The following is a 24674-nucleotide window of genomic DNA, read 5'->3' on the forward strand; positions in this document are numbered from 1 at the left end:
AATACACCCCCCCCCCCACCCCCCCTCTCTCTTTCATGCACAAATGTGAGGTTGAGCAGAGGATCTCACAAGAGGATTCCTATAAATACATCTCCCTCACATTCACAAGCAACCTCTCCAAGAGGGCGTCTTTATTAAAACCATTTTGTCTTCCCTTTGTGTCCTTTGTATGCTTGTGTGTGTGTGTGTGTGTGTGTGTGTGTGCGTGCGTGTGCGTGCGCTCGCTCATGTTTTTGCATTTGTATGTGTGCGCACATGTACCTGCCTATATGTGCATATGTTTGAATGTGTTAATACATGTGCACATTGTGTTTGTATGTGTTTATTTGTGACTAGACATTTAATAGCTTTTTCCTATTTCAGTTTGTGTTTGTGCCGGCACCTTTATGAGACAACCCCTATCTGTTTTCCCATCGTTGTGTGTGTGTGTGTGTGTGTGTGTGTGTGTGTGTGTGTGTGTGTGTTTGTGTGTGTGTAGTCTATATGTTGGCCATCTTATCTCCCCATTAGCCTCTCGTGCCCTGACCAGTATTCCCTCTCTCCCCTTCCTGCTTTCTCTAATGGGTAATTTAGCCATGCTCGCCTGACATCTAGCCTATTCCTTGTTTAGTTGCCATGGCTACGCAGGCCTATGGATTGCTCCCTTGCTCCCCTGGCCTTGCTGTGGATGCTATAGATGTCTCAACTATTAGAGGGCAGAACTGCTAAACACAGGGCACACGCACACACACACTAACACGCACACAGTGTAGACTACACAGATAAACAGTTAAGCACTCTGGCGTGGATGTAGATTAATCTCTTTGCAGAATAGAATCTCTGACTTAGATAAGCACTGAAATTGACAGTAATAATGAGGGTGATAGCGATGGTGTTTTAATGTTAGGTTAACAACACAATAGATGCAATTTGAAAGATTGTTTTATGTTTTGTTTTATTTTTTTAAATACCATTGGACCAAAATTCTCAGTTAGAAGTTAAATGTATAATAAGTGATTTGATTCCTTATGTAATGATCAGACACAGTGGAAGAAATCGTGTATAGGATTAGCAGGCCATGTTTAACACCTCGATACATCTTCCAAGGTCAAACACATTGTACTGATACAAGCATAATTGTTCTGCAAGATGACAAGAGGATACTAAAAACTTCAGTGGCCTCTTTTGGTTTTCCTTTATTGTCATCTTAGGTAACTTTTAGCATGATAGTTTTTATCGGTTAAGGTTTTTGTCTTTATTTCCTTGTTATGACAGATCCGAGCCTGGCTGGAGGCAGAAACCTGCTGATAGAGGAAGCCCAAAAAGAAATCAGAACTCCAATCCTCAACCCAGACACCTACAGAGGCCAAGCTACATGAGTCAGTGTGGAAGCATTAATGTGTGTGTGCATGTTCACTGTGTGTGTGTGTGTGTGTGTGTGTGTGTGTGTGTGTGTGCATGCACGTTTGCGAGGTATTGATTTTTATTTCCATTTTCTTAGTGGAATATATAAAATGTATTTGAAAAGTTTATACTCCTCTGCCTCACAAGAAACTTATTGTACTTTCTCATCAGTTTGTGAGGTCATTGTGGTAGATGCAGTGCCATATGCCAGAGCTGCTTTTTACAGAAGTTACACATGGGAGAATGAGGGCTGCAGGTGGGCTGGGAAAAAAGCAGCTCGGGTTTTGGTCTCTCCTCCTCATGTATTTTGCAGGACTTGGAAGTTGGAGGTGGAAGATTGTTGCAAGGGGCTTAGGGGTCAAAACAAACAACGAGCTTGAGGATTCATGCTTTTGCAGAAGATCTTGTTGTCTTTGAAGTTTTCACTATCGAGAGCAAAGGAGAGAGGGAGAGGCAAACGGGTATAGAGAGAGTTAGGATAGGGAGAGCGGCGAGGGAAGGAGAACAAGTTATAGAAGTGTGAAGCCCTTGAGTTGAAACTGTGCCTGCCTGGGCCTACAGAGAGCAGATGACAGTAGCTTTGGTTTCTTTCGCAGAGCTCACAGTACTTTTGCCTTACATAACCCCTCCCATTGTGATTTTTCAATTATTTGGGGAGAAATCTTAAATATGCACTATAAAAGTTGATGCTTTCATGTGTTCCAAAGTAGGGGGAAGAGAGGGGGCGCATCACAGATCACACATACTGGAGACGGCTCTGACAAGTTTTCAGAATATCGACAATTATAATATTCTATAAGGTATATCAGCGGAGTTTAACAGCGTGCAGTAGTGTTTTGGGAAAGGGAGAAAGAAGAAGAACACTGAGAGAGACATATAGCATTGTAAGAGCAGATCCAAGCAGTGCAAACTCAGGCAACTCTTATTTTTTCCCCTTCCCCCCATCCCAGATTCCCCTTAAGGTGCCCCTTACCCCCCTTATCCCCCCCTCTTGGTTCTCTGTGAGGTTAAAGCGCACCTTCCCACTAAAGGGCTCTGGGGTCACGCATCTGCATGTGAAATGTGAACCCGCTGACATTCCTGGGCAGCCCTAAGCCGTGCAGTCCTTTTGTTCACTAGGGTGCCAGTGTCAGGCCTAACAAGCCCAGTAAGGGTCTCTGAGAGAGGAGAGAGAAAGACAGGGAGAGAGGTGGGTGTGTTATTTATGCCCACTGCAACCATCAATTTTCACAAATGTAAAAAAAGTAGGAGAAAAGAAAAGTTATGTTGCTCGAAATGGTAATACAAGTTCTCTCTTACTGGACAACCCCCAAATTACACTGTTACCACGTGCTGTAACACCAAATGACATTGCTTTGGATATGTTGAAGTGGTAATGTATGGACGGATGGGGGGGGGGGGGGGGGGGGGGGGGGGGGGGGGTCTATATATTGAATAAGGTCAAAGCGACCATGAAAAAACTGTCAGGTTTCCTTGACAACACTGACTGACTGTGAGGCCACTGTTGGCACCAGAATTACCAGAACTACATTTAATATGTGGAGTGCTGTTTTGAAACTGTTCAGCACTCTGATTTTTTTAATTCTCAAAAGTTGACTAGACCTGGTGTGTTTAACCTAACAGAAGGCTTTCCGGCAGACCTCGGTGGACATGCAAGCTCTTTTAAATCAGGCAGCACACAGAGGTGCTATGGCAGGGCTGGGGTCCTTTCAGCCTGTGAATTAAGTTCTGAGGCACAAAGGGCAGCTATTCACCAGGCAGTGATGGACTTCACACTAGCCTTTATGTCCTCACTGGCAGGCAGAGAGAGAGAGAGAGAGAGAGAGAGAGAGAGAGAAAAAAAACTGTTGTGAGGAATAAGTGACATAGAAAACACAGAGATTGCTCAGGGAGTAGTAGTATGGATTGACAAATATTTTAGAGTAGAAATGATGAAATGAGTTTATTAGTGTGACCACAGGTACTCCTAGACCACTGATTTGTGGTGCTTTTGAACTCATTATAGTATTCAATGCAATGGCTGACTGAAAAACTCTAACACAACAAGCACAGATAATGGATCTTGATACACAAAAAAATACAATAGTCAACAGGTGTGTTAGTATATAAAGCATACAAACAAGTAATAGTCAGATCCTTTACTATAAATCAGATTAAGTCAATAGCTGCAGATACATGGACCCGATAGATATCATTCTGATTTGAGAGTCCAACTTAAGTGCTTACAAGCCCAAAAGCATTTAATCAGAATATAAGCTTTTTTTGCATGGAAAAAGTGGTTCCATCCACTGTGAAGTTTCTGATCTGCCAGAAATATAACAGAAAAAGAAGAAGAGACGGGAGCATCTGCAGCTTATTTCAGACAGAGGCTGAAATGAGGTCCTGCAGAAGTGTCAGTATGAGATAGAAATACATTTTTTTGAACTTTGAACCATGCAAAGCTACCATACAGGATTCACGGTTCACCTTTTGACCTGTTGACAACATGTCTTGGAAGTCTTTGCAGCCTTGATGCTGATGTACCTGTTCGAGGTGACATGGCTCTGGATTTTGGATCTATCGCTGCTATAGTGATTTTTTGTGTGTCTTGAGGGCGTGAATGTTTTTACCAACTTAACCAGGACCACATGAATTTTTTAACAAGTTATGATAGTCTTCGTCGTAAAAGGAGTAATCGTGCGGGAAATTAATAAAAGTGTCACATTTGACAGTTAAACCTGTTGTTACCCTCTTAACTGATTTATCTCTCCAGGTACAGATCATTTATGATTGTGATCTCTGAAATCAGCACCACCAAGGGATGTGCCTTTCCTCCTTTCTACTAATTTTTCAAATGGGTGCACTGAAATGTGTGTGCACGTATATAAAATCTAAATGCAGACACATAATGTCTCAATTATTGTGATGTAATAATGAGTCCCAAGGACACGCTGTTGCCAAATGTCTAAAGAGGTCATACTCACACTCTCTTACACAGACACATGACACCACACAAACATGCACAGCCCTTTTCACCATACACTTTAACTTACTTTAACATTTTGTAAGTGGGGCCTTACACTCCCATCCCACATTCCTGCCCCTGGGGAGCCTGGTGCAGTGTGAGTGATTCATTTAGCACTACTACATTAGAGCTGTCCATCCATCCGGTCTGCTTTTTCAAACACATCCATCCCAGTCCTAGTTAAAACACTGGGGGATCTCCACCTCCATCCCCCCACCCCCAAAGTCTTTTATGATGTCCATAAAATGGAAGAGTGCAGCTTTACTTGAACTAATAATATCTGAGCTTACAGGGCCGTGATTGATGATCTTTAAAGCCAGCCCGATCGGTCTCATCTTTCTTCAGATTTTTATCACTGACTTGTTTGCAGTCATGTGCAATCACAAGCACCGGGAGAGGTAACAAGTGCTTGATGTATGATGCTTGAGCCACTTTTGTCAGCTGCGCATTTCCCTTCTCTCCCTCCGCTTTAGTTTTTTTTGTTTTCTTTTCTATTTTAACCCTAGGCTTCCATTTGTTGCCTCTCTTGAATTGTTTTCAGACTATTGGTTAACTCTCTTCTTATTCTTTTTTTTCAGATGGTGGGAATGTCTTTTCCTGGGGGATGGGGCAAGAGGTGAGCCAAACATTTTTCCACTTTTGGCCCTGCCAGGAGAGTCAGACTTAGAACAACACTGGACTCCAGGCTTTTTTCATATTACACAAGTGTTCTCTCTCTGTGTCTCATTCTGTTTCTCTCTCTCTCTCTCATACACACACAAATGCTATCCATTTTTGAGACATTTTAAGATGTTTTTTTTTTTTTTTCCAGAGTGGAGATTAAAAGGTTTTGGGGGGGATCTGTGTCCGAGCACTCCCTTAGAGCACTTAATATCCTTCATGGTGTGCCAAGAACACACATCTTTTTAAATTCTACAAATCACCTTTATGGGTTCTGCTGTTTGTCCATTTCAGCTCCTCTGCTTCATGTGGACAGAGCAGGAAATCCTCTTTGTGGAATCTACTGTAGTTTATGTACATGCATGCCCCTTTTAATGTGTATATCCAAAAGTATGTGCATGTGAGGCTCTGTGTGTCTGTTGGCCCTGTCCTGTCTCTCCTCCTCTGTTAGATAAAGAATCCCACCTGTCACCGAGGATTGTTCTGGCCTTTCATTTAAGACGTTCTTTAAAGAGCCGCATCATTACACAGCCCTCAGACAGAGCCCAGAGAGTGTAAAACCTAGGCCCTGCTCAATCCCTCTGTTCCCCTCTCTCTCTGATTCTTTTTCCTCCCGGCTTTGGTGTTTATCTGTGAGGTTGTTTGAAACCCTGGCCAAAATGTGATCCCTTTTACAACGTGACAGTGAGGATGACGCTTTGCCAGGGCAGTGAAACAAACATGTAGGTGAAGGTTAGAGAGGCAGGGGGCGCAATCAAAATGTTAGACATCAGTTGTTATGAGATTTGACGTGGCCTTGGCTTCCACAGTACACTCTTACGTTGCAGTGTGGCTTCTAGTCTAACTAGACTCATTGGATTTTCATAGGCGTTCTCGCGTCTATATAACTCTGTTACTTTCTGCAAGGGCACTTCTCTCTTTCTCTCTCCCCTCATCATGTTCTTTCTTCCTCCTCTTCCTCCATCTCTCCTATCTTCCTACCCTCTCTCTCTCCTCTGTCTTGCAGCCATTCTGATGATTGATTGTTTCTCTGTGCAGTCTGACAGGATGTAGCACACTCGCGGCCCCAGGGGCCCCGAGCAGACTGCACCACCTGATTAAGACTCCCCCTGTAATCAGCCGCACAGTGCCACACCGAAAGTACTCCCGTCAACACGTAAAAAAATAAGAAAGGTTCCACCTCCCGAAAGATAACACTTTGTTTGTCGCTGGAGAAGAAGTGAGATGACGGGCCATCTTTTTTCACTACGCTGATACCTTCCTCTCTCTAGGGCTTAAAGGCTCTTGTGTATCAGTAACAGCAGAAAAAGTAGAAAAGCAAAAGGTCTTAAACCTAATAAAGTTTTCCGTTGCCTTACCAAGGTAAACCTAGGCAGCTCTAACTCTATTACGGCTGGTAATAGTATTACAGATAGAAATCTCATTGTTTTTCTCCTATTGAGACTAAAAGACGGACGGCCTGCGCTGTATCACATGATTGAGGTGAGAAGGAATTTGAATGATGTCAGAGAGTGCATGCCACAGCCAGAATCAATATGGTAACAACATAACAGCGATAGCAAATAAGTGTCAAAACAAGCGGGGGAACAAAACATGGTATATCGGATGCTTTTGGAGTAAACAATCGTTTTTATTTTTACTTTTTAATGAGTAATAGTAAAATAGAAAAAGTTCATATCTAAATAGTTATCACTATGACTTCACATTATGGATTATTGAATTTACCAGGAAGACAGTGTAACTGATGCCGTTAACCCATTACAGACAAATGCATCTGCTGTCTGGAGTCATGTCTCGATTCCTAATGTCAACTGTGTGATAACAGGGTCATCTGTCTGCCAACATTCTGTCAGGGAGTGCAACCGGCCAGAGATCTGAATTGACATAACATCCAATAGACTTAAGCGAGTTCTAAGAAGCCTACATAATGAGGTAGACAACAAGGAAAAACAACTACTCTCTCATACAAAGCAGATAATGGTAGTACAGAGAAGAGCTACAGATTTACAGTGTATCTGCATTATCAATTAATTGCAAAACTATAAAACAAAAATCTTCCTGGAAAAAGTATTTGATTGACTACAACAGAAAAGAGTAGAGTGCAGTGGGAATCAGGAGAAATGCAGATCTGCTGTTATTTGTCCGATTGTCTTTTAACTGTGAGTCTGACCCAAACATACGTTTGTTAAAAGACAATGACAAATAACAGCAAATCTGCATTTCATGGGTCATGAGTAATAGTAGTGAAACATAAAACCAAGCACCCATGCCTGATCCATGCAACATTTTAACAACAACACAGAGTAACAACAACAGATAACATGAAACTAAAACACAAACACACACGCTATGTAGTAATAGTGTGTTTATGTATGTCTGAGGTATGGCTTACAATCAGTGTGGCCTTCCGGTCTGTCGATTGCAATCCTGTCTGCAATGTAATGATGAGGGTGACACATCAGGCATGGTAAATGATAAGTGAGCCGGCCTGGTGGTGGTGGAAACCCCGGGCCTGGTTCCAACATAGTTCAGGCCTCATCGAATCTTGGGCCTGTTCCAAATTGATGCTAATATGGTCTGGGCTGCTGCAGTAGAGTAAATGAGCTTTATTGATGCCATTGATCTAGAGGTCTTCTGCGTGAAAGAAGTGAACATGAAAAATAGAGAAAGAAGAAAATGTGTTTGTGTATGCGTGTAAGGGCACATGCATGAGTACATTTTGTATATTAGCTTGTGTCGATGCAAGCTCATGCTTTGGATGTATGTGTACATAGTATAATCATCTTTGCCTGTGGGTGTGTTCGGTATTTCACCATCCTCACATTTATATCTGTCTATGTTTTCCGTTTCCCTTCCTGCTGATGCCATCAGTACACACGTTGTGACTGATGACAGTCGTTGCCACAGTCTGATGCTCTGCTGCTTAATGTACTTTTTGTTTATTAATTAACTGCAGGACATATATGCTGAGAGACACCTATTGATTCTACTGCTGCATTAATTGATTTTGTGCTTCACTAATCATATTGTTGCTGCAAGATCATTACTGTGCCTCTGTGATCTCTTTGTGGTGGAGGATTGTGTGTTGATATACTGTGCTGTACTCAGTTTTGTGGGTGAAGTGCTGATTACAGTTGTCATTTTGAATAGACATCTTGCTGTTTTTTATTTTGTGATGTATTGAGAATAAGAGGGTGACAGAGGAGTCTTGACATTTAAGGCCCAAATCGGCAAAACCCAAGTCTGAACTTCAGGTTTCAAGTTGTCGCCATGCATCGTTTATCAGAATGAATCTCATTCTTAATCATTTCTAAATGTAAACACTATCTAACTCCTAACAAGAATAATTGGTAGAAATGTTTTAATTAGTCATTCATACCCACATGGTTTGCACACATGAGCTGGATTTAGAAAAAACATTTTCATACAAACTGTTAGCCCTCATCAACCCACCTCTGTTTTTCTCCATCCCACTTTCTCTGCAGATACATCCTAGAAACCTTAAATAATTTTCGCAGTTCAAAAACAGACAGTCCTGCTCAACTTAAAATCATTTGAAAACTGGCCTAAACTTTTTTTTGTCTGTTTTGACTACATAAAATCAAAATCTAACCTAAAAAACTGTCATCTCTTGTTAGTTTTTTTAGTCCAAATGCTTGAGTCCAAGTAAAGAAACAGGTTTAGTCAAGTTGCAAGTCTTCTGATTTTGTCATACACACATACGAGTACAAGGTTATAGTAGGCCTATATTAAAATATGGTAACAAATAAAATAAAATAAAACAATATATACAGTAATTTATATATATAGATACACGTATACACCCCGAACATTCCACAGTGCATTTTTTGAATTTGCATGTGGGGTGAATGTAAACAGCAGCAACCAGATGATAATAATGACCAGATGATAATGAAAGTTTCATCTTCACTATTAACAGTCTGACATTTGCATAATTGATGTAAAACACAGAGTCCATTTCCTCTCATCTTGCCAGAGTCTTGCGCTGACAGCTCGGAACATGGACCACCCGCCAAGTGCTTGATCCGGGATGTTGAAGGGGCAGGTCTCTTTAACGATCCGGGCACAACAGTCTCTGAATTCTGTTGTCTGGTCAATATGAGTCCCCTTTTGTCCAGACCAACTATTTAGGAACAGAATTAAGGCCAAGCTCGGCCAGCATGGCTCCACTCCTGGATCTCTTTCTTCTCCTCTGAGCGATCACTGCACCCTTTCCTCTCCTCTGAGTTATCACTGCACCCACCGCGGTGCCTGGTCCAGTTGTTTGGGCCGGTTGGATTGTAGTCTGCAGCTCTTTAATCCAAAAAACCCCGTCTTCATCTTCCAATGACTGTATTTATGTCAGACGTAACTCATGTTTTGGCAATAAACCCGGAAAAAACAGATAAAAAAGTTTTGAAGGCCAGCTGCTGCTTCTACAAGTGCTGCCGGTAGCCATAACACATACATGTTAGGACACCCAAAAACATGTAGGTGCACAGACACATCAAAAAACGTACACCTGGATTCCATTGTAGAAAGTAGGCAGCAGAAACCTGACAGCTAAGAAAAGGTGGGTGTCCTCTGATAAAAAACACTACTATTCTATCACTGAAACAAACAGATTCCAGTGTTTGGGTTGCATCTGACTGCCAGAGGTTCCCCAGTGAGTCTGACCGGGGGTTACGGTGTAACCAAAGCGTCTGTCTCCTGCTCACCACCCAGATCAGCTAGTTCAGCTTGACTGGGCCCAGTTGTCTTGGTTTCATACTGACAACTGTCTGGGAAAGGTCTGTCTGGGGTTCAAGTACATTAAAGTCATCCGCTCCGCTCCCACTGAGCCCCAACACAGATGGCTCCAGATGCAGCTGGCACAGCATGGAGCAGCACCTGACAGTGCTCATTCACTCAGACACACACAAAAATACACACATGCAAACATAAACACATGCAGACGCACAAACACGTGCACAAACTCAGGTATGGACACATCTGCTCACTTACTTTACCTAAATGCAAGTAAACACGCACACACTCTGATGGAAGCACATACAACCACACCTATAAATACAAAGACACACACACTCACAGCAGGAACATATGTTGCCACACATCTACAAACCCTCACAGTAGTGCACATACGAATAAGCAATTAAAGACCCAGATTACTGCACCGCGCACACACACACTGAAATGTAAACCCACACATATTGTGCTCACTTTCAAACATATGCCAGGGCATGCCGATGTGCACATGAGCACAGTGCAGAAAGCCCTTTATCTCTGCAGGAGCAAGCAGGAAAGAGAGGAGCAGGACAGCTGAGAGAAGTCAAACTGAACACAGAGAAAGAGATGTAAATTGAGGACAACACATTCTATTACTACGCGAGACGCTGTGGTTATTAAGCCTTTGTGTTTGAGTAGAGTTTTCACACAGACACGCTCGATGAGGGATTGCATTGCCAGGTAGTTGTACATGATGTTAAATGAAACATGAAATACAGTAGACTTTTGGCTGGTGATAGAAATACCCGGTCTGCCTTTTTTTAGCAGTATTTCCTCCTCAGTGACAGCCATTTGAGCCAAGATGAATTGCCAGTTGCCATTGTCATATATAACCTTACACAGCAGATATAATAACACGGCTTTACAGAGATGCACTTAAATTATGATACTCTGGAGGTGATATACAAGACCTGTTTGACAAATCTAACAGCCATGTTTACATTCAGGAATGGCAGGGCACCATGAATTAGGATGATGAAAAATAAACTAGATCTGAGTCACTGCCTGGTGCCCCACAAAATGAGAACATTGTTCTTTCCCCAAAATTGAAATACCACTTAGACATGTGTCTTTATTTAACTCTTCTATCTATGAGCAATGAAATCACTGGGATTAAACTTTTATTTAATCCTGTGACTGACACTGTATCATCATTTTGCTTGCAGGGACAGCTTGGACTTGGAGACGACAGGATTCAGATCTCCACCCCTTGCCTTCTGAGCTATTCTCAGCTAGCTGAGGTCACACAGATACAAGCAGGGGACAGCTACAGTGCAGCCGTCACAGGTGAGCCAAGCAGCCAACCCCTCAACTGTATTATTTGGGCCTAAACATGTTAAGTACAATTCAATAACACAGCTTAACTCAAACGTCCAAATGGGTAATTGTCACGGCAGATTTCGCTCATTGTGATATTTCTTTTAAAAAACCATAAAAGTTGTATTCACTCTACATAATATAATAACAACTTATTAACTTAAAAACCTTATTTTCCCAGCAGTATCCCTCACTGTGGCTTTCAGCCATGCTAATTTTTCATCTACATCATTTCATTGAGTTTTAATTAACACTACAAGGATTCAGTGTCCTCAAATGACATCACTTGCAGCACAAATTCAACCTCATTAGCTCTCAATATCTCTTAAACCAAGCAAAATTGTGCTGTACTGCACCCAGTAGTGTTATGTGATAGATGATGTACATAATGAATTGATTTGTTGTTCAAGCAGCTATCCCCTAAACTACCCTGCTAAGATCTCAGACTGTCCCTGTAGCTACTTTGTTATTAATAAGAGTGAGAGATAAGGAGCCACACCATCTCTTCACATCAGCTTTTCTACTAGCTTGTTTTTTCCCTGTATTTCCTAATAAAACAAAACTCAGAGCCCTCTTTGCTGACAGAATTAAAAAAATAGGTAGTCTCAGATAGTCCCTTTTTAACCTTTCCCTCTCTTTATTCTCTACATTGTATGATTTTCAGCAATCTGATTTATCCCCCCTCTGCTCCATAGAGAGTCAGTGAACTGCCACCAAACTTGTTCTAATACATTTACACCATTACAAAGTGTCAGGCAACTACTTCTCCTTCAGTTGCTGCTTGCCTTCTGCCAGAAAGCTAGAATTAAAGTGGTTACACTACAAATGTAACATCAGCCACTTTAAGAAAAAAGACATTGTACTTGTTTCAAGACCAGGGCACATTTACAGCCTACTGCGGCACTGCAGTATTCCCTTAAAAAAATGGGCCTATTGTTGAACAGAGACGTCTGCTGGCACTGTGTGCGAGGTTTCACTGGAAATGCCACTGGTTCATTAAATGAACTGCAGTCAACATATTAGGTTTGGCCCCATTTGAATTCTTGGCGCGTTGAAGACTATTTGGAGAGTGAGGCCTGGTGCCGGTGGTTCAGTTATGTCTTTAGGTGATCTATAAAATGTTATTATTTAAAACAAGGTCTTTATGGATTGCTTACGAGGCATGCTTAGCACATGATTGAGCTGACCTTTCACAGACCGTCATTCTTTGGGAAAACATCAGTCTTAACCTTTTTTAGCTGGATTACCCTGCCAGCTTGTGTGTATGTCAGTGTGTGTCAGTCTGCGCGTGTGTGTACATGTATATGTTAGTAGTGGAAGCGCATGTGTTTGTGTGTGGGGTAAAACACCATCTAGCATCGCCTGCCTCACACTTTCATAAGGTTTGCTTCACTGAGATGAAAATAATACATTACTGATTGATTGATCAGTCATGTCTGAAAGGGTATTTGTGTGTGTGTGTGTGTGTGTGTGTGTGTGTGTGCGTGCGCGCGCGCGTCCGTCCGTGCGTGCGTGTTTGTGTGTGTGTGCGTGCCAGGGCTACATACAGCTTGATGCAGAATAGAGATTGATGGAGGCTTGCCGTGAGGAGGATACTCAGTTATCTCCTTGTAATTAAAATCCACCTCATAAAGATTATTGACTCCCCCACCACACAAACCAGCATGCTCCCTCGCTTGGCAGGGTTTGCAAAGCGCTTCTTAAAAAATGAAAAATAGCATATTAAGCAGCACATATTTCCCATTTATGCGGAACATTTAGATGTGGTTAAGTTATCGTAATGTGCAATAAAACCTGGATGTGAAATTTGTAATCCACTTTGGAAAATTGCTTACTATATTGCTTTAACATCCTCTGAAAGAGCTTTTGAGATGTGTGTGCCAGGTTTATTGTACACCATAATTTAAAAGTCCTCAATGCTGGCAGTAAATATAAATTTATTAGTGGCAGGTTTAAATAGGCAGACTGAGGTAACATGAGTGAGTGGATGCTTGAGTGTTTGCTCTATGTGAGTACATACAGCATGTGTGTATGTGTGTGCGCCTTTGATAAGTGCCAAGTGAGAATGTGCTCCCTCTGCCCGGCACGCCAGTAAGACAGGTGTGTGGGTGTGGGTGTGTGATGTGGGTGGGGTTATCATCTCAATACAGTGCTGTACATCAACTCCTTTTCTAAACTAAACTAAACTGACCAGATGGTATTCTCACTTCCATTTTACTAGTTCTAATTGGGGGTCAGTGTTTCTTTGTCAATATAGAGGAAATCATAGTTGTAAGGTTTAGTAGCAAGCTAATCTGTGGACTAGGGTCTGGTTTCCTCATGGCCCCGCGGCTACTGAACAGGGAGAAACACCTCTGGCACTAATCAGTTTTATTCCAGTGTGAGAATGTGCATGTTGTTTCAACAGTCCAGTGTAAATATGATCGCGGACCTACAATCCTAATCTGGCAATACATTGGAGAGGGTCGGAAACATTTGAAGAGCATGTCCTCATATGGAACATTTTACTTTCCTTAGTTGAGATAAAGGTTTTGACATAAAATATTTGGCAAGGACATTGAATGTATTTCTGATGTATCTGTCTGAACATTTTGCGCTTTTGTTTATATCTCCAGCAGGTGGAGAGCTGCTTCTCTGGGGTCAGATCCCCTGTGTGTGCTGGGTCAGTGATCATCCAGGCCTCAAAAGACTCTGGACCCCCCAGCCTGTTCCACTGGCAGGCAGAAAGGTGTGTGTCAGAAAGACTAGACAAATGATGTTTTCAGGCTCCTCAAGTAAAACTGCAGGATGTTGCTGTGCTATTTCCCATGCTAAGTAAAGTAGGAAGTAAATATATCAAAGAGGTATTATTTATACATATATGGCATCTTTGTGAGGCTACCTTCAGATAGATTTATCACAGAAAAACAATTACTAACATTATATCTTATTCGTTCTTTAATTACAGTCCCATTTGAGGTACAAAAATCCAGTTTCATGGATGGGGAATCAGCTGATCCATTCTATGTGCATTTGCACTGCTTTAAAGTCTTCAAACTTTTTTCATTTTATGCAGGTGTGTGATGTGGCCTGTGGTACCTGGCATATGATGGCCCTCATCACAAGTGAGTAATCTATCATCTATCCCTAAAAGACCACAGTACTGTGAATAGTTGTTTTTGGGGAAATTACACCAAATGTAAGCCAGAAAAAAATAGGTTTATTATTATTACTCGCCCCTTTCCACTCCGCACTGGCTTCTCTTCCCCTTCTCCAAATGATGTCTTGCTCCTCCTCAAAGCCCCTCCTCACTCACTTTCTCACTCATCAAACCATAATTCACTTCAGAGGGAAGTATCATTAATGCACAGTAGGACACACCAGCTTGATGTGTGCTAATTATATTGTGTGTTTTACACGCTGAATGACTTTTGCTTAGTCAGTGATGAGCTCAGTCTCTGGTAATTGTTTTTTGGATGTGATGAGTTTATAAAAGCCTGTCTGTGTGTATTTGTGTGTGTATTTGGGCATGTTTCGTATGCGTGTGTTTTTCCGTGCATGTATGTCTGAGAACGTGTGAACGTTTGGATGGGGAGAATTTTACTATGTGAGCATGCAGATCCTCACATTTACACGTGCCAGTGCATGTGTAGTCTTGCAGTAAGGCTGTGTGCATACAGGTATACAACATACACTGTTTTTATAAGTAGCCAGAAAAACACATCATACGCTTATGTGAACTTAATAATGATTAGCAAACAGTCAAAATCTCATGATTGTTCTGACACATTAAAACTGCATGCAACTTTAAACTCCATCAATCCCACACAAAACTTTGACATGCACCATCAACCATGGCACTCCATGACTTGCTTGCATTCGCCACAACCCTTGTGATCCTTTTAGTACTGTACATAAGTCAGTGCTGTAGCTAGAAATGCTGCTCAGCCTTTGGTTAATCACGCTGATTGGAGGTGTCCTTTGGCTCACCTGGGGGCTTCCAATCCTATTAGGCCAACCGTCCTGAGCCTAGCACACCCAGCAGCCGCTCGTGTTTGATCACTGGTGCTTAGAGCCCACACTTGTCCTCTTATGTTGGTATTAAGGCATGGAGGAGAGGAGCAGCAGGGTGGGGTTTGGTGGTGTGTGTGTGTGTGGGGGGGGGGTTAAAATGTGATCTCCTTAACTCTCTAGGGGGGCAGAGGGGAGTTAGGTGCTTCACCTACCTCACTGACGCCCCTCTGCTCCTGCTCTTTAAACTTCTGATATCGGTTGAAAGGCTGAATACATCAAGTTGTTTCCCAGCAAAAGTGAAAAAGACGGAGGGAATGGGAGACTAGGAGAGAGGGGGACTAAGAGGAGGAGGTTGAAAGTGAATGTATCTGTTTTCATGTTTAAAGAATCATTTTGAGTGTAAGTTTTAAGGATCACTCAAACTCCTACCCCTCTCTTTTTAATTTTTTTCATCTTTAATTTTTTCTCTGTATTGTCAGTCTATGGAAGCATGAAAGGTCACCTCTTTGGAAGCCAATACACCTGATCCCTACTCATCTCATTCTACCCTCTTCCTATCTCTACCATATACTCTTCCTCCTCCCTATCACTCCCTCGCTCAACTTTCCTCCTGACTGTTATTCTCCCTCACTGCACACCCATCACTTTGTCTCTCTAGTGGCTATCCTTCTTCCTCCTCGTTTTGCCCCTCCTCCTCCTTCTTCCCCGGGCCAAGAGCGCCCAGGAAGAGCCATGTGTTTCCAAAGTGGACTGGATGGGAAATCGAAGCAGGGCTTCTGTGTTTATCAAGCCACAGCTCCGTCACCTTGCTCCTACTCCCGTCTGGAGGCCCTGGCAAATTGGTGACAGCAGCAACAACCCTGCAGCACACGTGCCCCTTTTTTCCCTGTGTGCACGTCCACACACACAAACACACACACAGACTGACTCACACACACAGCCTAGCACCTTGGCCTGTTTAGTTTTATTGCTGGTGTCAGGTGAGGAGGTGGAGGTAGGAGTGCTGTCTAATGTTCACCTCACACACAGTCATTTCCACCCCTGCCGACACCTTGGCTAACAAGACCTGTGAACCGCAGTGACAGAACTCCAAGACTTGTCAGAGTCCCAGTCATTTAATGCCAAGACCCGGCCCAGGCTCTAACCCAACAGGGTTTCTGTATGCACACCAAGCCACATAAGCTACACGGTGATATACTGAGCATGAGTCTACTGAATACTACTCATCCAGGTTAATATTGTACAAGTAATACCTTTACTACAGTGATCTACTGTGATTATTTTTATAAAATACTACATTACTTACATAGAATGATATTAGAGTTATCTGAGGTTGAAATGGAGATAAAATGTGTGGGTTGTGTGACATGGCTTAGTTTAACTTTACCCTCAGTTTGCACCTCATTATGTTGATCTGTACCATCACACAAGGCTTCTTTCATCTGTAAATGTTTTAATGTATGCTATTACTCCCGTCTGTCTACTTGCCTGTGTAGCTGTACAGTTATGTGTCTGTAAACCTGCTGTATCCACAGCCATTTTCATATGAAATATCTAATAGTCGTGAGTCATTGCAAGTAGGTTTGCATGGACCACTGCCCCTTTTGTTGCATGTGTAAAGGATGCTCACCGCTCAATGCCTTTATCGGTGCCCCCTCTTTGCTGTGATCATATAAGCGGAGGAGAAAGGAGAGTTGACTCGTGTTAGAGCCCTGCACGGCCTTGCTACTTGGAAATGAACAGCCCAAACAACGCCTGGCCATTGTGCCTAAGCACTTACAATGATGCCATTCAAGAGAGTATTGATCTACCCAGTGCAGGGTCAATCATTGGATCAATAGTGTGTGGGTTGATCGGCTGGAAGGCTGGTTGACTGCATGAATGAATGTATGGTTGCATAACGGATGAATGGACAGTTGGATGATGGATGGATGGATATGTGGATTGATTCATGGGTATATCAAGACATATCCATGGACTTGTGCAGGTCTGAATATTTTAGTTGTCTGCCCTCTTTTTTGTGTTATTGTGTCGAGTTGGTCTTGTCCTGCTCTCAAAGATTGCTACCATTCAATACACACTGAGATTTACTGTAGGTTCAAGTTAATTTGATTCTTTTTTCTTTTCACATAGCCAATCTAATTTAACAGCAATAAACAATCTGTGTAATACTTTCAACTTTTTACTTCTAACTTTTGTTGTTGCAGAGGTAGGCTGTAGTTGTTACGGAGGAGGGCATACAGCATTTTCATCCAATATATGAAAATATATATGTAAGCTAACATTTTTCCTAGGATATACACAGGCTTAAGTTGAAATCCCTCAATGAGTTTGTGTGTGTGTGTGTAAATAAATAAATACATTTATATCCATACACAGTATATATGGATATATAAATATATATAATGTAAATGGGTATAAACTGAAAGAAGAGTAATTGTCATTAGCACGTTCTTGGTGGATTCTAGTGATATGTTTATACCAGGGTTGATTGACCTAGTTACCCAGCCCCTGGCAACACAACTTGAAGAAATGTAACACAATGCAACACAAGGGAGAGGTGTAGATTCCTTCATTATTCTTACATGTGAGACACATGTGAGTGAACACACACACATGCACTCATACACATACACAGAGCAGTGATCATCAGGGGCTCACAGAGGTCGTGCCTCGTGACAAAGTGAAAAAAGGGAAAGAGCTTATTTAAAATTCTGTAAGAGATGTCAATTGTGCCCTCTGCATATTTCTATGGAAAATTTGTAAATAGATCCTTTGTAAATAGCTTCTCTCTTGCCAATCACCCTGTCTGCTCTCTGCACAGCAGCATTAAAAATTGATCCTTAGCCGCACCAGGGTGAAATGCTAACATAGCTGCCAAATGACTGATTAAAAAGAAAAACCTTTAATCTTTGCTTAAAAGTGTCTACTGCCTTGGCATGCCTTTCCCCTGTGCTCCTCTATCTTCCAAGGCTGTGAACGGAAGGAGGGGGTCGCCGTGGGGGAAACGGGGTCACGCTTCATGTAGAGTCAGCGCTGTACAGTGATATAGCTCTAGAGGTGAGGGATTTCACTAAGAGCAGATCTAGGAATCGACATGCATTGCTCTCTTCTGAATTGAACCATAAGCCAAAGGTTAAAAACACATTTGAGCATTCCACAAGAGGGGGTGAAAGCGTTGGCACTCCTGCTAATGGCTTGCTGAAAAAGTCACTTTTTATCCAACTTTACCATGCAGGTAAAGAAAAATCAGCAAATTCATGTTGATAATGAAGCATAAAATAGGTTGACATGCCTTCAGCTTACTCAGTTGCAAAGCAATGGAAATTGACACTCTCTTTCTAATGATGCAGTGAAATGGCAACTGAAAAGTCATGAAATAAAGAACCATAAGCAAAAGATTGGATTAAAGAAGATGAAAAAGGACATTATGTGTTGATTAAAGGTGCTGAGAAGTGGGTTTGTGTTTCAGGAAGCAGAGAGAAGAACAGAGAATGTGCTCACCCAGAAACTGAATCTCAATTCAGAGACCCTCTCAGCAATCCCCTACCGACAGAGTGTACAGAGAAGGAAAACAAAGTGCAGGTAAGATAAACATGCCTCCTCTTTCTTGCGCTATAGCCCTTTTATTGACTTAGTTGCATACTATATAGCTCAATCTGTAACTCAATTGCTAACTCAACAGCTCCCTAACTCTTACAGTGGGTTGCTTCTGATTGATGCCTTCCTCTTCCACACTCCCTGCCTGCCTTGTTGACATCCTCATTCCCACGCATCCATTGTTTGTTTCTCAAATCCTCTTTCATTCATTGTTTCAGTTTCTTTATACGTGCTGTAAATCAACATATCCATAATAATTGATATAATATAACAAGTTGCACTTGAGTAAACAGCACAGCCCTCAAAACATTAAGTGGGGAACATATTCACTCACCTCTCAGGATATCAGTGAGGACCACTAAACCCAGAGCCACGCACACACACATACACCAGAGCTCTTGCCCCTCCCCATCTCTCTGTCATTCAGGTGTTTACTGTCATTCATACTCAGGGTTTTGTATAATCCTCTCACCACACCTGAGTGCTCCCCACTCACTGTCACTGGATTTACTCTCTCTCGCGCGTGCTCTCTCTCGCTCTCTCTCTCACTTCCCCTCTCCTCCAGTGCACAGCCTTTTTCATTTTGCATCACAGCCATTCTTTTACACACGTTGTCATTTCTTATGTAAATAACCATAGATAAAAAGACAGCAACAGACATTTTAAGATTTACACACACCACTCGGTGCGTATGTTTTCAGTCATCCCCTCTCATCAGCCAGTTTGTTTGTAGAAGTGTCTGCCTGTAGCCATAAATTAGGGGTTGTGATTTAACTCATTGAGACAACAGAGAAAGACAACGAAACATGAATAAAACAAATGATGTGCAGAAGGTGTGGGGGAGAGAGAGAGAGAGCGCACGCGAGGAGAGGAGGGTGAACTGAAGGCAGAAATGGGCCAGTATGTATTTCTGCTCTACTTTCACTTGGGAAAGGCTTCATTAAGAAGTCTGTTTCCAGAGCATGGTTGAATCTGTGTGTGCATGTCCACGTGTGCACAGGAGTGTGCGTATATGTTCATAGGTTAATGTGTGAGATTGTGTCGATGCACATGTACAGTCTTGCATACATGTGAGCATGCCCTTAAAATAATTTGTGTGTGCTCAGTAAGAGAGATCTCTTAAATTATTTACAACCAGAACTCTCAAATTGGTATCAAGTTTTTAAATGGGGTCAAATCTTTCTCTCTTTTCTCTTGCCTTGAGTCTGTATCGTCGTATCTGGTGCTACAGTGCTGCTGCTTCATTGGACTTGAACCTATAAATGCTGTATTTGCCTATTGACTGGGGCCCTGCTCTCAGACTGGAGAAATGTTCTGCTCCAGGTTGAGGCAGAGGAGGGAATGTAATTTTATTACTGTGATAGGGCTATGTTAGTCCATCTACTCATGTCTGTTACATAGAAAACATTCTATGAGAGATCTGGTGAGTCGTAAACATCAAACAGAGGTGCACACACACACTCCCACAGAGCCTTAGGCAGCACACAGAGCTGGTATTAGATTTAAGCCCCCTAATAAAGCCAATTAGAATTATACTGTGCACTGATGAAGGCAAACTTACCAGGGAAATACTCTCACCTCCACACACACACATGCAGCATGCACATGCATATACACACATACAAATGCAGATACACATGTACATGCATTGTAACTACTGTATACATGTCAACCAGAAACACCATGCTGAATTCCAAATTAATTCCCAGTTTTAGGAGTGGATTTAATGTAACATTGTCAAATGTCTTTTCCAGTACAGAGTTTGGCTAAGTTCCTTGAAATGTTTCATCAATTACTTAATCAATCAATTACCCATTAAATATTACTCATAGAAATGTACTTACATTACTTATTACTCGAGCAAGATAATAGTAATTATTTACATTACTCGTTATACTACTTTTGTTTCTCAGCACAAAACAGTCAATGATCCCTTTAAGTGTCCAAAACTATACTTTGCATCTTTTGTATTTGTAAGTAGAAAATGAGACAATGTGTTTTAACACAGAGTCATCCTACAGTTTGTAATGTAACTAAATTTCAAATTGTAATCCCTTGCTCCATATTACTGAAAAAGCAACCACATTGCTGTAACACTTCAGTAATGCATCATTGCCCAACACTGAGTAAGTCACACTGTCTGCCCAGAAATTTACACAATGACTAAGTCACAGTGAGCATGAATCTTTAATGTGGTAAATTAGAGGTTTGCCAACAAAGCAAAGGATCTCAGATTCCCATTTTTTAGTGAATCATTTTAGAGTTCATACATTACCACACAGCTAGCTGCAGTTTATATCCTTTTATATAAATCTAAATACTTACTTTGAAATGTTTTCTGTTTTCCTATTATGTCCTTTGACTGTACATTTAAGGTATGTGTGCCACAATAGGAACAAACTAACCACATTCTGTGTATCCTCCTGATAGGCCTCCAGGCAGGTTCAACACAAGCTGCTTCAAGGTATGGGGAGACCAGAGGGCTCTGAGGAGCAGGAGAAAGATGAAGCAAGTGAAAGTGCAGAGGAAGAAGAAAGACATGACGAAAGACTAAACAAAGATGAGGGAGATGGAGCGTTACACGATTCAGCATTTGCTATAGCGAGGTCTGCGGCTGGGATGGACAGGAGAGGAAATGGCCACTCATCAATCAAATCCAACCAGGGGGATGAGAGGGAGGGTTGCAAGACAGCAGGGCCGTGGGAGCTGTGGAAAGAACCATGCAAAAGCAGAGGAAGCAGAGACATAGTCTTCACCACTGTGCATGTTTTACCCAGGTCACAGTCAGAGCGATGCAGGCCCACTGCCAGCACCTTGCCCCGGCTACTGACAGGACAACAAGCTCATTGCAGAGTTTTAGCTGAGGTTCATAAGGTGAGCTTTAATGTGGTTATCACAAAGAACTAAACTAAATAGTCCAGCTTGTTGCTAGTGTTTCCCCATGATAATGGCGCATGTGTCTTCAAAAGGGAAAAAAACATCCATATTCATATTTTTTATATCAAGATATGGAGTTTAGGACTTTTCCTGATTTCTTCTAAAGTGGAAGTTTGGTATTATAGTATAGCATCATGCAATTTCCCTATCAGCTTGGGACAAATTACGCTGTTTTCACTTCTGTTGTTGTTTTTGTTTTGTTTGTTTTTTCATATGTCTTTGTTTCTTCAGGAGGGATCTACACATCTGGCTGAATTGGCCCAACAATCTGGAAGTGAAAGCAGAATTTTGCAGAGTCCAAGGCTAAGACCCAAACCTAGACCTCCTGGGGGATGTACAGGTCCTGCGGCTCAGAGCGTAGCCTTGTGTCACCGTTCAAGAATTAGTCTTAACTCTGGCCTCAAGTCTTTGATTTTGAATTCTTCTCACCATCTGAGCCCTGGACAGCAAGTTCAGACATCCTCCCCTTCCTTTCACCCGAGGCCACAAGTCGAAACCCCCCTTTCTCCGACTCCTTCCTCTTCTGAACGATTCAGGTACAGTCCCACACACAGAAGAGTGGCTTCTTCCTTTGACACTTCTTGGGAGAATCTATAAGAATCCACAGATCCAGTTATGTGATGTTTTAATGTTTGAAACATGTATATTTACCCTTTTATGTCAGGTTAAATGAAATATTTGAAATCTGTTGTGAATAATATTCGTCGTATCTCCACCCAGACAATACAAAGCTCATCCATAAAGTCATCAGAGAATGTGCACTCTATTATCTACTTAATAAAGCTAAATACTTTTGGCTCCAAGGTGACTGACAAACAGCCTCTTCTGCTCTGTAAGAGCTCTCCAAAGCAGACTCCAGATCAGCATTAATGGGCTCCACTTTACCCCATATTGTGATTTGGCAAATATGCTCCTCTTACAAACCATCTCAGTCAATGACACACATGAACCTTGACCTTATCTAAAAGCATTAGACTTTGGTCTTACAGTCAAAGCCATGTGTAGAGTCCTTAAATCACCACATTTCAACAGAACTTGAGAGGGTTGAGTTTTTTGCAGTACATACTACTGAGCTGCATTATTTTTAATACTTACCTTCTGTTGTTTATTAAAGACATAACGCCCTCTCAGATCTTGGCCTCTTGTAAGACATTTCACGGTGGAGTGTTTTCATGGCTGCCCGTCTCTGCAGTATAAGTCACATGTGCATGCTGTGTTGGCTCTTTTGAGTATGATGAAATGTAGTTGTTGCACAGATACTATTTGAGGAGGTTTCTCAAAGTAAAGTAGGATCATAACTGCAAAGAGAGCTGCCTTTGAATTTGCTTTGTGGCTTTGCTTTGTTTTGTTGCTTTTTTGTTCCTTAAAAAGAGGTTCTTGATTAGCCTTGTACTGTATACAAACTGGTTCTTTGCCACAGTGCAGACCACAACCACGTGGTAATTCCTCTTGTCAGGATTTCATTTTAAGTGGCAAGTAGTGTTTTTTTCATTATCTACATTTACATTTAACTAAAAGGACCTTTTGTCAATAACTTGGGACTGTGTAACTCTGTATTACTCTACTATCTGTATTTAAGAGTTATGTTGATATACTGAAAGTATATGTTATTTTCTCCTGTTTTGCTTTCATCACAGTAGTTATCATTTGAGTTGGACAAAGAATACAAATGGACATCAAAGCTATTCATTACCATGATCCCAGTTTTTAAAGGTAAAAATAGATGCTAATAGTTAGTTTTGTGAACCTTAGTAAAGGTATTTAAAAAGGTTACTGGATTGCTGCTCTAGGAGTGTGATGAGTAAACTAATAAAAGTGCTTCTGAATTGAAGATTAAATTTTCACAACCCAAACACTGACTACATACAGGCATGCAGTCCAGATGGCATTGAGACATCCGCCCTGATCCCACCCCATCGTCTCTTACACTCCCTATGGTTTGTTTTGGTGTGTGTGAGTAAGTGTTGGTTGTGTGTATCACGTCTTTGCCCTGCGAGACTCCTGCCAATCGATTCAAGGTGAGACCTGTCGATTAAACACCCTGAGCCATGCTCTCTACCTAACCCCAGGGTGATTCAATCCCACCCCTTACACACACATATGCACACTCATACACAAACACACACACACAGATACACACCCACTTCACCTGTCATCCATCAATACCTCCATTGGCCCTCTATTGATCCCCTCCATCCAGCCTCTTCACCCCATGCAGTACAACATCAGGGCCGAGACGACGTCCATGCAGGTTTAATTTCTGACAGATTTACAATAAAGCTCAAGTTATTATTTAACTCTTCCGGCTGCAGTGTGCTCTTTGATTTAGCACCCTGGGAGAGGATGAGTTACAGCTGACTCGGAGAATCTGCCGGGGCTGGAATGGTAGGCACCCGGTTCATAACTCAGCCGCCGAATGTGTAGTTAGTCAATCACTTGATCTGTAATCACAAATGCTGCCAGAAATTACATGAGTGATGAGCTGTAATAAAAGCACTTACTTTTCCTGCTCTGTCTCTTAAGTGTTATTGGCAGACCCCTCTCTCCCAGGAGGCCGTGGCTGTGAAACAAAATCCCGATATAAACTGCCTCATTGGTCCCTGCCTCACGCTCTCTCTCTCTGGTGTACTGTATGCGTGTGTATGCGGCTGTGTGTGTGTGTGTGTGTGTGTGTGTGTGTGTGTTAATGTAGAGTGCTCCCACTACAGTGTAATACAAAGCTCTTTTTGACAGTCTTCCACTCTTGGATTGCCTTGCTTCAGGACAAATGATCCTCACTCCAGTAAAGACAGTCATCTGCGTCTCTATCATTTATAAGCTCCAATGTCTTCAGAGGCGCAAGGAAACACTATGCACAAACCACTGCAGTTTTTAAACAGACCTTTCCGTATTAACTGGTCAGTAAAATGCATCATAGACATTTGGCTTTAAATGTGTTGCTAAGCAGTTGATTGTCACTTCTTTTAAAACTTTCCTTGTCTGACTCTCATCTCAG

At 41.9% G+C, this 24674-nt stretch overlaps 1 protein-coding gene across 3 annotated transcripts in view; it reads left to right on the forward strand.

Moving 5' to 3' along the window:
* LOC123960804 (probable E3 ubiquitin-protein ligase HERC2) overlaps positions 1 to 24185 on the forward strand; it is a 313987-nt gene extending 289802 nt beyond the window's left edge. For 2 of the 3 annotated variants that reach the window (XM_046035766.1, XM_046035764.1), the window contains 7 exons: positions 4966 to 5003; positions 10999 to 11119; positions 13765 to 13877; positions 14205 to 14253; positions 18615 to 18727; positions 21173 to 21616; positions 21911 to 24185. In XM_046035766.1, the coding sequence (XP_045891722.1) occupies positions 4966 to 5003; positions 10999 to 11119; positions 13765 to 13877; positions 14205 to 14253; positions 18615 to 18727; positions 21173 to 21616; positions 21911 to 22276 (1244 nt within the window). In that variant the 3' untranslated portion in view covers positions 22277 to 24185. The remainder of the gene's footprint in view (positions 1 to 4965; positions 5004 to 10998; positions 11120 to 13764; positions 13878 to 14204; positions 14254 to 18614; positions 18728 to 21172; positions 21617 to 21910) is intronic. The other variant, XM_046035765.1, reaches the window with a different exon arrangement.
* The last annotated feature ends 489 nt before the right edge of the window (positions 24186 to 24674 follow it).

The sequence above is a fragment of the Micropterus dolomieu genome, linkage group LG21 (assembly GCF_021292245.1).
Source record: "Micropterus dolomieu isolate WLL.071019.BEF.003 ecotype Adirondacks linkage group LG21, ASM2129224v1, whole genome shotgun sequence".
Lineage (NCBI taxonomy): Eukaryota > Metazoa > Chordata > Actinopteri > Centrarchiformes > Centrarchidae > Micropterus > Micropterus dolomieu.